The 12,076-nt window shown below is 45.5% G+C and overlaps 1 protein-coding gene across 1 annotated transcript in view; it reads right to left on the bottom strand.

Annotated features, from left to right (window-relative positions):
• Positions 1–539: 539 nt before the first annotated feature.
• LOC142775089 (uncharacterized) overlaps positions 540–12,076 on the bottom strand; it is a 28,266-nt gene continuing 16,729 nt past the window's right edge. The window contains exons 2-3 of the mRNA XM_075876410.1: positions 1,702–1,820; positions 540–677 (exon numbers count right to left, since the gene is read on the bottom strand). Coding sequence (XP_075732525.1) covers positions 540–677; positions 1,702–1,820 — 257 coding nt within the window. The remainder of the gene's footprint in view (positions 678–1,701; positions 1,821–12,076) is intronic.

The raw sequence follows: 12,076 nt of genomic DNA, 5'->3' as shown, positions 1-12,076 counted from the left end.
GAGTTGATGGTATTGATCTAGAGGAATACGTTGATTGATTGATTGATTCATTGATTGATATGTCATGTTTAACGTTCCAAAACCATCATATGATTATGAAAGATGCTGTAGTGGAGGTCTGCGGAAATTTTGACCACCTGGGGTTCTTTAACGTGCAACCAAATTGGACCACACGCGCCTACAGCATTTTCGCCTCCATCGAAAATGCAGCCGCCGCAGCCGGGATTCGATCCCGCGACCTTCGGGTCAGCAGCCGAGTACCTTAGCCACATGACCACCATTGCAGGGCCGAGAGAAATACGTCGTCCTAGAAACCTTAGAACTCCGGTAGTTCCCATGCAGCCGCTGATGGTAATGTGGTTTGGCATGATCCGTAGATTCCATCCCCAAAGTGGACCAGCTCCTTAGATAGCCGTAATGTCGTCCACATGACATTCGGGAGGTAGTATAGTGAGCAACCTGAGCAAACCGGTCCAGAGGTGGAGTCCGCGGAAGATACAGAGACCCCGGCACTTACAAGACTAGCAGTTGCCAGACGATTAACTGGTCAGGTTTTGCGACAGGCGCTTGGCAGCGCGCATGATCTGCGCTGCATCGTCGGGTGAGCCAGCCGGGGAGCGTTTGGAGGTGGCCGCACAAAATGTGGCCATCGCAGTGCTCAGTGCAGCGGCGATGTCCTGGATCGTGAAAACGGAGTGCGCGGTAGTCCCGGAACTAACGGCAGCGGGGTTCATGTCCGAGTACGCGTGGCCGACGTCGCTTGTCGTAGACAGGTATGGGTGCGGTAGTCAGGAGCCGCAGAGGAGGACTAGATGCCGTCCCCGAACGGGGGTGGCAGTGGCGGTAAGTGAGAAGTTGCCAAGGAGGCTTCCTACGATACCGCGTTGACAGAATCGGTGAGCTCGCGGCAGTTTGTGTACAAACAGAAGCTCCACTAACTGCGCTGCATTGACGCCATGCCCAGGTAGCCCCCTGCAGGCTTTCTTTGGTGCACCTTTGAGTGGCCTTTGCGGGGGTGCGTTGCCGGTTGGTGCACTGAATCTGGAAATACACACTGTAACCGGGAGCGTTCCTTGCCGACGTTGCTATCCTCGAGGGCTTGCACCTTGACAAGGTTTTGGGTGCTGATTGCCTCTTGTCAGGTAAGGTTTAGCTCATGATAGATGGTGGCCGAGTAAAGCTCTGCTGCTGGACACGGAACATTTTCTCGTCTCTGGAATCCCCAGTTAAACGACCACAGTGACAGACGTCCAGCAACAAGAACAACCTTAGCAACCAGCCAGATTGAGGCCTGCCTACGTCATGGCAGTCATTGACCGAGTGTGTGAGTGCTTCTCTCAATAAATCTATGGCTGCCGACGACACACTTAAGAAAGGCATGCCTTTTTTGATGACATCTGTCCACCGCACTTTCGCTGAAACTAGCGATGCACCAGATACAAATGAAGACTGCATCAGTCCTTCCGACGCTCTGGCGTGTGGCACTGCTAGCAATGACGGGAAGTGCATTTCATGCGGATCACCACGAGGTAGTCTGCATTAACGGGGGATTCGACTTGAATCGGCCAGACGGCGACCAGCGCGCACGGAAGAGCAAGATGTGGCATTCGTTCAACTCTGGCGACGGCAGCGAAATGTACAGCCATAGTGGCGTTGACCTGCATAAACTCCGGGGTACAAGACCATCAGACAGCACCTTACTTCCTCGCGGCCGTGGAACAGGAGAGCGTTGTAGGGCAGAGGTTCCTTCATCAAGCCATCAAGGCCAAGAATAACAACCTGTACGAAGTCGCCGGCGTAATTCCTTAAGCAAAATTTGCCTGCAACGACCCGCACGACATATTCAATAGCGTTTACCAGAACCGTCTTCACCCAAATTTCAAAGCAAGAAGCATCGTGGCTGCGACCGGCCTCGGCGAGACAGCCAATGGCGCCCCCCAGAGGCCTTGATTCTACCTGTGGTGATTCAAGGCCTAGGTCTTTTATAGTTTCATCTTCGAAGAGGCAACCACCGCCTGAGAAAAGCCATCTGTGGGAGGAATGTATGCACGTGACGTGGCCTAGTGTATTGATGAATAAAACTGTGCTCTGGCACGGGCTCATACCTGGCTGGAGGAGAGTAAGTCTATGAGCAGAATAAGAATAAGAACAGCCGACCTCTATATATATGGGCTTTCGATCTTGGACTGGCCTTTGTCACTGGTTGAAACCATTGAAAATAAAACTAAGACAACCGCTAAGTTGTGTCTCTTTTCTTTTCAAGTTATATATATATATATATATATATATATATAAATATATATATATATATATATATATATATATATATATATATATATATATATATATAGGAGAACTTAATAAAACCAATGGAATGTAAATAAGAAGAAAGAAAAGTGGATGAAAAAATACCCAGCCGTTTTCATCCACTTTTCTTTCTTTTTATTCACATTCTATTGGTTCTAATCACTTCCCCTGTGCATTCCTTGGCATTACAGTCTGTTAGATGTCATTAATATTGTGTTAAAACACAGAAAAACGAGCCCTTAGGTATACACTTCTTTCCCTTATATATATATATATATATATATATATATATATATATATATATATATATATATATATATATATATATATATATATATATATATATATATATATCATCATCAGCCTGACTACGTCCACTGCAGCACAAAGGCCTCTCCCATGTTCCGCCAGTTAACCCGGTCCTGTGCTTGCTGCTGCCAATTTATACCCGCAAACTTCTTAATCTCATCTGCCCACCTGATCTTCTGTCTCCCCCTAACCCGCTTCCCTTCCCTGGAAATCCAGTCAGTTACCCTTAATGACCAGCGGTTATCCTGTCTACGTGCTACATGCCCTGCCCATGTCCATTTCTTCTTCTTGATTTCAGCTATGATATTCTTAACGCCTGTTTGTTCCCTAATCCCCTCTGCTCTCTTCTTGTCTCTTAAGGTTACACCTACCATTTTTCTTTCCATAGCTCGCTGCGTCGTCCTCAATTTAAGCTGAACCCTCTTTGTAAGTCTCCAGGTTTCTGCTCCGTAGCTAAGTACCGGCAAGATACAGCTGTTATATACCTTCCTCTTGAGGGATAGTGGCAATCTACCTGTCATAATTTGAGAGTGCTTGCCGAATGTGCTCCACCCCATTCTTATTCTTCTAGTTACTTCAATCTCGTGGTTCGGCTCTGCGGTTATTACCTGCCCTAAGTAGACATAGTCTTTGACAACTTCAAGTGCACTATTACCTATCTCGAAGCGCTGCTCCTTGCCGAAGTTGTTGTACATTACTTTCGTTTTCTGCAGATTAATTTTAAGACCCACCTTTCTGCTCTCCTTGTCTAACTCCGTAATCATGAGTTGCAATTCGTCCCCTGAGTTACTCAGCAATGCAATGTCATCGGCGAAGCGAAGGTTACTAAGGTACTCTCCATTGACTCTTATCCCTAACTGTTCCCATTCTAGGCTTCTGAAAACCTCCTGTAAGCACGCGTTAAACAGCATTGGGGAAATTGTGTCCCGCTGCCTTACACCCTTCTTGATTGGTATTCTGTTGCTTTCTTTATGAAGCACTATGGTAGCAGTTGATCCCCTGTAGATTTCTTCCAGAATGTTTATACATACTTCATCTACGCCCTGATTCCGCAGTGTTTGCATGACGGCTGACATTTCTACTGAATCAAACGCCTTCTCGTAATCTATGAAGGCTATGTATAGTGGTTGGTTATACTATCAGCATTTCTCTATTACCTGATTGATAGTATGAATGTGGTCAATTGTTGAGTAGCCTGTTCGAAATCCTGCTTGTTCCTTTGGTTGATTGAATTCTAATGTTTTCTTTACTCTGTTAGCAATTACCTTTGTAAATAGCTTGTATACTACAGAGAGCAAGCTGATCGGCCTGTTAATTCTTCAAGTCCTTGTAATCTCCTTTCTTATGTATAAGATGATGTTAGCGTTCTTCCAAGACTCTGGTACTCTTCCCGCCAGGAGACACCTGGTAAACAGGGTGGCTAGTTTTTCTAACACAATCTGTCCTCCATCTTTCAGCAGATCTGATGTTACGTGATCCTCACCAGCAGCTTTGCCTCTTGGCGTGCTTTCCAAAGCTTTTCTGACTTCTTCTATCATTACTGGTGGGGTGTAATCTGGGTTACTGCTAGTTCTTATAGTATTAGGGTCGTGGTTGTTTCGGCAACTGTACAGATCTCTGTAAAACTCCTCCGCTATTTTAACTATCCTATCCATATTGCTAGTTATTTTGCCTTCTTTGTCCCTTAGTGCATACATCTGACTTTTGCCTATCCCAAGTTTTCTCTTCAATGCTTTGACGCTTCCTCCGTTTTTCAGAGCGTGTTCAATTCTCTCCATGTTATACCTTCTTACATCGCATACCTTACGTCTATTAATCAACTTCTAAAGCTCTGTCAGTTCTATTTTGTCTGTTGTACTTGACACTTTCATGATTTGACGCTTCTTAATTAGGTTCTTCGTTTCCTGGGAAAGCTTGCCAGTGTCCTGTCTTACTACCCTGCCTCCAACTTCCACTGCACACTCCGTAATGATACTCGTCAGATTATCATTCATTGTATCTACGCTAAGGTTGGTTTCCTCACTAATAGCCGAGTACCTGTTCTGCAGCGACACTTTGAATTCCTGTACTTTCCCTCTCAGTGCTAGCTGATATATTGGCTTCTTGCGTATCAGTTTCTGTCGTTCCTTCTTCAAGTCTAGGCGAATTCTAGACCGTACCATTCTGTGGTCACTGCATCGTATCTTGCCAATCACTTCCACATCCTTCACGATTCCAGGGTGTGCACTCATTATAAAGTCTATTTCGTTCTTATTTTCGCCATTAGGGCTCTTCCATGTCCACTTGCGGTTTTCTCGTTTTCGGTAGAAGGTATTCAAAATCCGTAAATTATTGCGTTCTGCGAATTCTACTAGTAGCTCTCTTCTGGCGTTTCTAGTACCGATGCCATAATCTCCTACGGCCTGGTCTCCAGCCTGCTTCTTCCCTACCTTTGCATTAAAGTCGCCCATCACTATAGTATACTGTGTTTTTATCTTACTCATTGCCGATTCCACATCTTCATAGAAGCTTTCAACTGAAGCGTCATCATGGCTGGATGTAGGCGCGTAAGCTTGTACTACCTTCATCTTGTATCTTTTATTCAGTTTAATTACGATACCTACCACCCTTTCATTAATGCTATAGTATTCCTCTATGTTGCCAGCTATGTTTCTGTGAATTAGGAACCCCACTCCCAGTTCTCTTCTGTCTGCCAAGCTTCTGTAGCAAAGGACGTGCCCATTCTGTAGCACCGTATAGGCCTCATTTCTCCTCCTAACCTCACTGAGCCCTATTATATCCCATTTAACACTCTCTAGCTCCTCGAATAGTACAGCTAGACTTCCCTCACTAGATAAGGTTCTAGCGTTAAACGTTGCCAAGTTCAGGTTCCAATGGCGGCCTGTCCGGATCCAGAGATTCTTAGCACCCTCTGCTGCGTTGCAGATCTGACCGCCGCCGTGGTCAGTTGCTTCGCAGCTGCTGGGGACTGAGGGCCGTGAGTTATTTGACGTAAGCATGTGGGAGGTAGTGGCTAGATACTGCACCAGGGTGGCCAATCCTTCTCTGGTGAGGGAGTGCGTTCTCGGCGGTGTTTGCCGGTGAGGCCGCACCCCAGGCCTCTCAATGCAGTTCCATCAACACGCGGATTTTTTTAAAATCCGGTTGGAAACTGCGCGGTACCGGGATTTGACACCACGGACCTCTTGCATGCGAGGCGGATGCTCTAACCACTTAGCCATCGCCGCACTGCGAGGCGGATGTTCTAACACTACGCCATCGCCGCATATATATATATATATATATATATATATATATATATATATATATATATATATATATATATATATATATATATATATATATCAGCAGTTCTATTGAGGTTATTTCATTAAAGCGAACCTTTCTATGTTAATCTCTCTGGGCTTTCCTAACCTTCACAGATCAAGTGCAACGTTGTAGAAGCTAGCGAGACTTCTTCTTTGAGTCGTTGCTTTCACTACAGGCAGTAGTTCGACGTTTTTATCACCAATAATTTAGTTTTTTTTTTGTTATTACCGCGAGAAGGAGTTGAAGATATTGTGTGCCCTACAAAGAAGAACGCTGTGGAACGTGTTATTATGTGGCTCTATAGCTTAGTATTTACATGACTTTACAAAGAGGCTCTATACTCTGGGTACGTCACGATGACGGCCACCTGGGCTTTCAGTGTCAGTGGACGATAGGCCACCATAAGATAGTTGGGTTCCCGCGTTCTTTTGTGCTTGCTCTGTTTTTTTTCTGTTCGCAAGTTGCGCCAAAGGGGAGCACGAAGAAACGCTAGGGTACACCAGCATTAATCAGATGTCACGTGAGCGACCACGAAACGTGTGGAGCTGTGCGTTTTGCTGGCTGAACTTCCTGCATAGCTTCCACAGTGTTGCACCGGATGTATGAAACGGAGTATAGTCGAGGAATCAAACTTTTGACACCTATTGTCCTCCAGCATAGTGAGCCGGTGAGGCAACCACATCGCGCATGCTTCTTGAGTGCCAACGTCAGCGATACCTTATTGCTTCCCGCTCATAGCACAAATGGTGCTGCCATCCGAATATGGTGCGAGAAACTACTTCATAAGCCATCGCTTCTCGAAGTGGTTTCCGTGGACCATGAGATTTCCGCAGGCCTCTCCTAGGGGTTCCGCGAGCCAGTAATAAGTTTTCTCTGGTTCCGCCCTTGCCAAATCACTTGGACTATGAACCCGAGGTGCGATCTAATGAAAGAGCCTGTATGATGACACACTTGAGTGTCAACAAGCTCATATCAGTGCATAACGAAAATTCACTGGCTGCGCAGTAAATGCAAGGAAACTTCAGTTGCATGTCAATGAACAGATGTCTATGTGTCCTTTCTTTTAAATTTATTGCACGTGAATGAAGCGTGAACTGAACTGGAAATATTTGAATAAAAGCGGTAGGCAGAGGGGGACGGTGTTCTTAGGCATTTGTTGGCAGAGCAAGGCTCAATGGGACCAACATGCTTGAGAACTACTGGTGTGAGGAATAGCGAGCATTGAGCGTTTGCGCCACGGCACCGCCTGAAGCTACAGCTTCGCTGCTTTGCCCGCAGCATTCGAACATAAAAGGAGAAGGCAGGACGTGAGGGATGGTGCATTGTGCAAACGGCAGTGATGACAGAGAACCTCGGTGAGTAAACGTAGCGGGGGTCAACTGGCTAGATCGTTCTTCTATAATGTGGGTAGCACTGGAATTGATTCCCAGTGCACAAAGGCACCCGTTGGAGCCAGTTTTTGAATGGTGTCGGTTCTAAATCTACAGATGGTGTTCTTTCCTTTGAGTACACTTCTTTTCTTTTACTTCCTTTTTTATAAATGCTGTGTCGTGCTCTAGGTTGACTAAATAAACGTCTTACCTAACCTCCAACCACTCTGAGAAGCGGAAGCTGTATCCAGGGGACGTGCTGTGCGTTAAGCTCCTTGCCTCGACGTCGGCAGCAGTGCGTACGGCAGAACGTGTACCTTTAGGGGTAATACTGTATGGAATACTGTAATATGGGTGCAGATTGCTTCTTTGGGCCCCCGTTGGTTGAAATGTGTTGAAGGATGTATTACATTCTTTCGGGACATTAACCTTAATCAATACTGAGGGAGCACCACTATGTGGAGTAAAAAAAAAACGTCGCACTCACGGAGAATGCATTAACTATGCTGCAGAACGTATATAGCTTCGTCCCATGTAGTTTACAGGAGGCCGCGATAGATCTGCTGCCACTATGCCTATTTTTTGTTCCTTGAATAAAAAACGCGAGGTCCTCCTCCTAACAAAAATTAACAAAGTTTGTGACAATAATGAACGGCTCTAGGCGCAGCATGAAACTACTGTGGCATCAAGGGCTGCTTTCACCGCAGAGCAAATGAGGTCTAGAGGGCCGGCGTGCACTTTCATTCTCGTACGATGTTTATACAGGCCAGCGTGTTGCATTTTCTGTATCTTTACTGAAACTCTGTCGCGCGACCCGTGTTTTTCAAAACCAATATTTTGTCGTCGTAATTATACGTATGTGAGTCCGTTTATTACAATGTTAACAGGGCCTTGTTTCGCATTTGAAGGACACCACAAAGTGGGAGGGCTTATATACCTATCTGTCAGCACATGTATTTTGACAAAGGCAGCCAGCAGCTATTCCCTTTACTTTATTGCGATAGCAAATATACGAACACTGTAGGCTGAATTTTTTCGCTGGCGTTGGCATCATCGTGGACGTCGACGTCACCGCCACTCGCAGTATATGTATACGTAGCTATATATGTGAAAACACAAGAAAGAAAAATATTCCAGAAAAATGACTCCAGCGCGCGGAATCGAACATGGGGCCACTGTAACACGAGTGGTAGACGTTAACCACTCAGCCACCGAGGAGCAGGTCCTTGAACGCTCAAACGGCAAGCTATTTATGTCTACCATTTATTGCTGGTGACGGGCGTCTCGGGAGGGGGGGGTGGGGGGGACTATTGTGTTTTTAGCATTACCATCAAAATGGTGCATTGAGCACGTGGTGGCGCACGCTTCCATTTCCCACGGGTACTTTGCCCTGCGGAGGGGAGGGAGGCGGAAGCTGTCTGGCGTGCCCTTATCTCGCGGTGGGGAGGATCCTGTCTTGGATGGCTTTGGACTTTTACCAGAATGATTGTGTTGTAGTTACCGGGCACAACAAAGGTCACTGCAATCATTGCACAGTTCTCATTTGCGAAAAGGGCACGCTTTTCAGACACAGTGAAGTAACGACTCAGACACTTATTCGCGTTCATCTGTACCTGTCAGTACGTTTCGTGCGTCATTTGTACGTAAGAAACACAGGGAACGTTTTTATCTGTTTGCCATCCTGCGCGTGACCTTCCAATTTGTTCCTATCACATTCATTGCTTCGCCTTTAAAGCAAAGCTGTGACTTTTTTCTACAAAAAAAAAAGCAATACGACTTTCACCGGCAATTGACAGAGTGGTAAATCACCGTGAACGTCTATTGAAATCTAAACAGATCTCTGAAAGTGAAGGTAAGTGAGCTGCCTGCGACAGAATACAATACTAATAATTATTGGGGTTTAATGCCCCAGAGCAGCGATGGCGTAGTAATTAGAGCATCCGCCTCGCATGCAAAAGATCCGTGGTTCAAACCCCGGTGCCGAGCAGCTCCCAACCGAATAAAAAAAATCCGCGTGTTGATGGAACTGCATTACGAGACCTGGCGTGCGGCCTCACCGGTAACCACCGCCGGGAACGCACTCCCTGACCAGAAAAGGATTGGCCACCCTGGTGCAGTATCTGGCCACTACCTCCCACATGCATACGTCAAATAATTCACGGCCCTCAGTCCCCAGCAACTGCGAAGCAACTGACCATGGCGGCGGTCAGATCTGCAACGCAGCAGAGGGTGCTAAGAATCTCTGGATCCGGACAGGCCGCCATTGGAACCTGAACTTGGAAACGTTTAACGCTAGAACCTTATCTAGTGAGGGAAGTCTAGCTGTACTATTCGAGGAGCTAGAGCGTGTTAAATGAAATATAATAGGGCTCAGAGAGGTTAGGAGGACAGATGAGGCCTATACGGTGCTACAGAATGGGCACGTCCTTTGCTATCGGAACTTGGCTGACAGAAGAGAACTGGGAGTGGCGTTCCTTATTCACAGAAATATAGCTGACAACATAGAGGAACAATATAGCATTAATAAAAGGGTGGTATGTATCGTAATTAAACTCAATAAGTGGTACAAGATGACGGTGGTACAAGCTTACGCGCCTACATCCAGCCATGACGACGCTTCAGTTGAAAGCTGCTATGAAGACGTGGAATCGGCAATGAGTAAGGTAAAAACAGTATATTACACTGATGGGAGACTTTAATGCAAAGGTAGGGAAGATTCAGGCTGGAGACCAGGCAGAAGGTAATTATGGCATCGGTACTAGAAATTCCAGAGGAGAGCTACTAGTAGAAATAGCAGAACACAATAATTTACAGGTTTTGAATACCTTCTACCGAAAACGAGGAAACCGCAAGTGGACATGGACGAGCCCTATTGGCGAAAATAAGAACGAAATAGACTTTATAATGAGTGTACACCCAGGCATCGTGAGGATGTGGAAGTGGTTGGCAAGGTACGATGCAGTGACCATAGAACGGTGCGGTCTCGAATTCGCCTAGACTTGAGGAAGGAACGATAGAAACTGATACCCAAGAAGCCAATCTATGAGCTAGCACTGAGAGGGAAAGTATAGGAATTCAGTCTCTCACTTCAGAACAGGTACTCGGCTATTAGTGAGGAAACCAACGTTAGCATAGATACAATGAATGTTAATCTGACGAGTATCATTACGGAGTGTGCAGTTGAAGTTGGAGGCAGGGTAGTTAGACAGGGCACTGGCAAGCCTTCCCAGGAAACGAAGAATCTCAATAAGAAGCGTCAAATCATGAAAGTCTCAAGTACAACAGACAAAATAGAACTTGCAGAGCTTTTGAAGTTGATTAATAGTCGTAAGGGGTCCGATGTAAGAAGGTATAACATGGAGAGAATTGAACACGCTCTGAAAAGCGGAGGAAGCGTCAAAGCAGTGAAGAGGAAACTTATGATAGGCAAAAATCGAATGTACGCACTAAGGAACAAAGAAGGCAAAATAACTACCAATATGGATAGGTAGTTAAAATAGCGGAGGAGTGTTACAGAGATCTGTACAGTAGCCAGGACAACCACGCCTTTAATACTATAAGAACTAGCAGTAACCCAGATGACACCACACCAGTAATGATAGAAGAAGTCAGGAAAGCTTTCGAGAGCATGCAAAGAGGCAAAGCTGCTGGTGAGGATCAGGTAACATCAGATCTGCTGACAGATGGAGGACAGATTGTGTTAGAAAAACTAGCCACCCTGTTTACGAGATGTCTCCTGACGGGAAGGGTACCAGAGTCTTGGAAGAACGCTAACATCATTTAATACACAAGAAAGGAGATGACAAGAACTTGAAGAATTACAGGCCGATTAGCTTGCTCTCTGTAGTATACAAGCTATTTACAAAGGTAATTGCTATCAGAGTAAAGAAAACATTAGAATTCAATCAACCAAAGCAACAAGCTGGATTTCGAACAGGTTACTCAACAATCGACCACAATCATGCTATCAGTCAGGTAATAGAGAAATGGTCAGAATATAACCAACCACTATACACAGTCTTCATAGATTACGAGAAGGCATTCGATTCAGTAGAAATATCAGCCGTCATGCAGATACTGCGGAATAAGGGCGTCGATGAAGTATATATAAACATCCTGGAATAAATCTGCAGGGGATCAACTGCTACCATTGTGCTTCATAAAGAAAGCATCAGAATACCAATTAGGAAGGATGTAAGGCAGGGGGACACAATCTCCCCCGTGCTGCTATTTACCGTGTGCTTACAGGAGGTTTTCAGAAGCCTAGAATGGGAACAGTTAGGGATAAGAGTTAATGGAGAGTACCTTAGTAACCTGCGCTTCGCCGATGACATTGCATTGCTGAGTAACCCAGGAGACGAACTGCAACTCAAGATTACGGAGTTAGACAATGAGAGCAGAAAGGTGGGTCTTAAAATGAACCTGCAGAAAACGAAAGTAATGTACAAAAACCTCGGAAAAAAGCAGCGCTTCGAGATAGGTAATAGTGCACTTCAAGTTGTAAAAGACTATGTCTACTTAGGGCAGGTAATGACCGCGGAGCCGAACCACGAGATTGAAGTAACTAGAAGAATAAGAATGGGGTGGAGCACATTTGGCAAACACTCTCAAATTATGACAGGTGGATTGCCACTATCCCTCAAGTGGAAGGTATATAATAGTTGTATCTTGCCGGTACTTAGCTACGGAGCAGAATCCTGGATACTTATAAAGAGGGTTCAGCTTAAATTGAGGACGACGCAGCGAGCAATGGAAAGAAAAATGGTAGGTGTAACCTTAAG

This window comes from Rhipicephalus microplus, chromosome X, assembly GCF_043290135.1.
Source record: "Rhipicephalus microplus isolate Deutch F79 chromosome X, USDA_Rmic, whole genome shotgun sequence".
In the NCBI taxonomy this organism is placed as follows: Eukaryota; Metazoa; Arthropoda; class Arachnida; order Ixodida; family Ixodidae; genus Rhipicephalus; species Rhipicephalus microplus.
The sequence above is the reverse complement of the archived record's forward strand: the minus strand, read 5'-3'. Positions and strand labels throughout refer to the sequence as shown.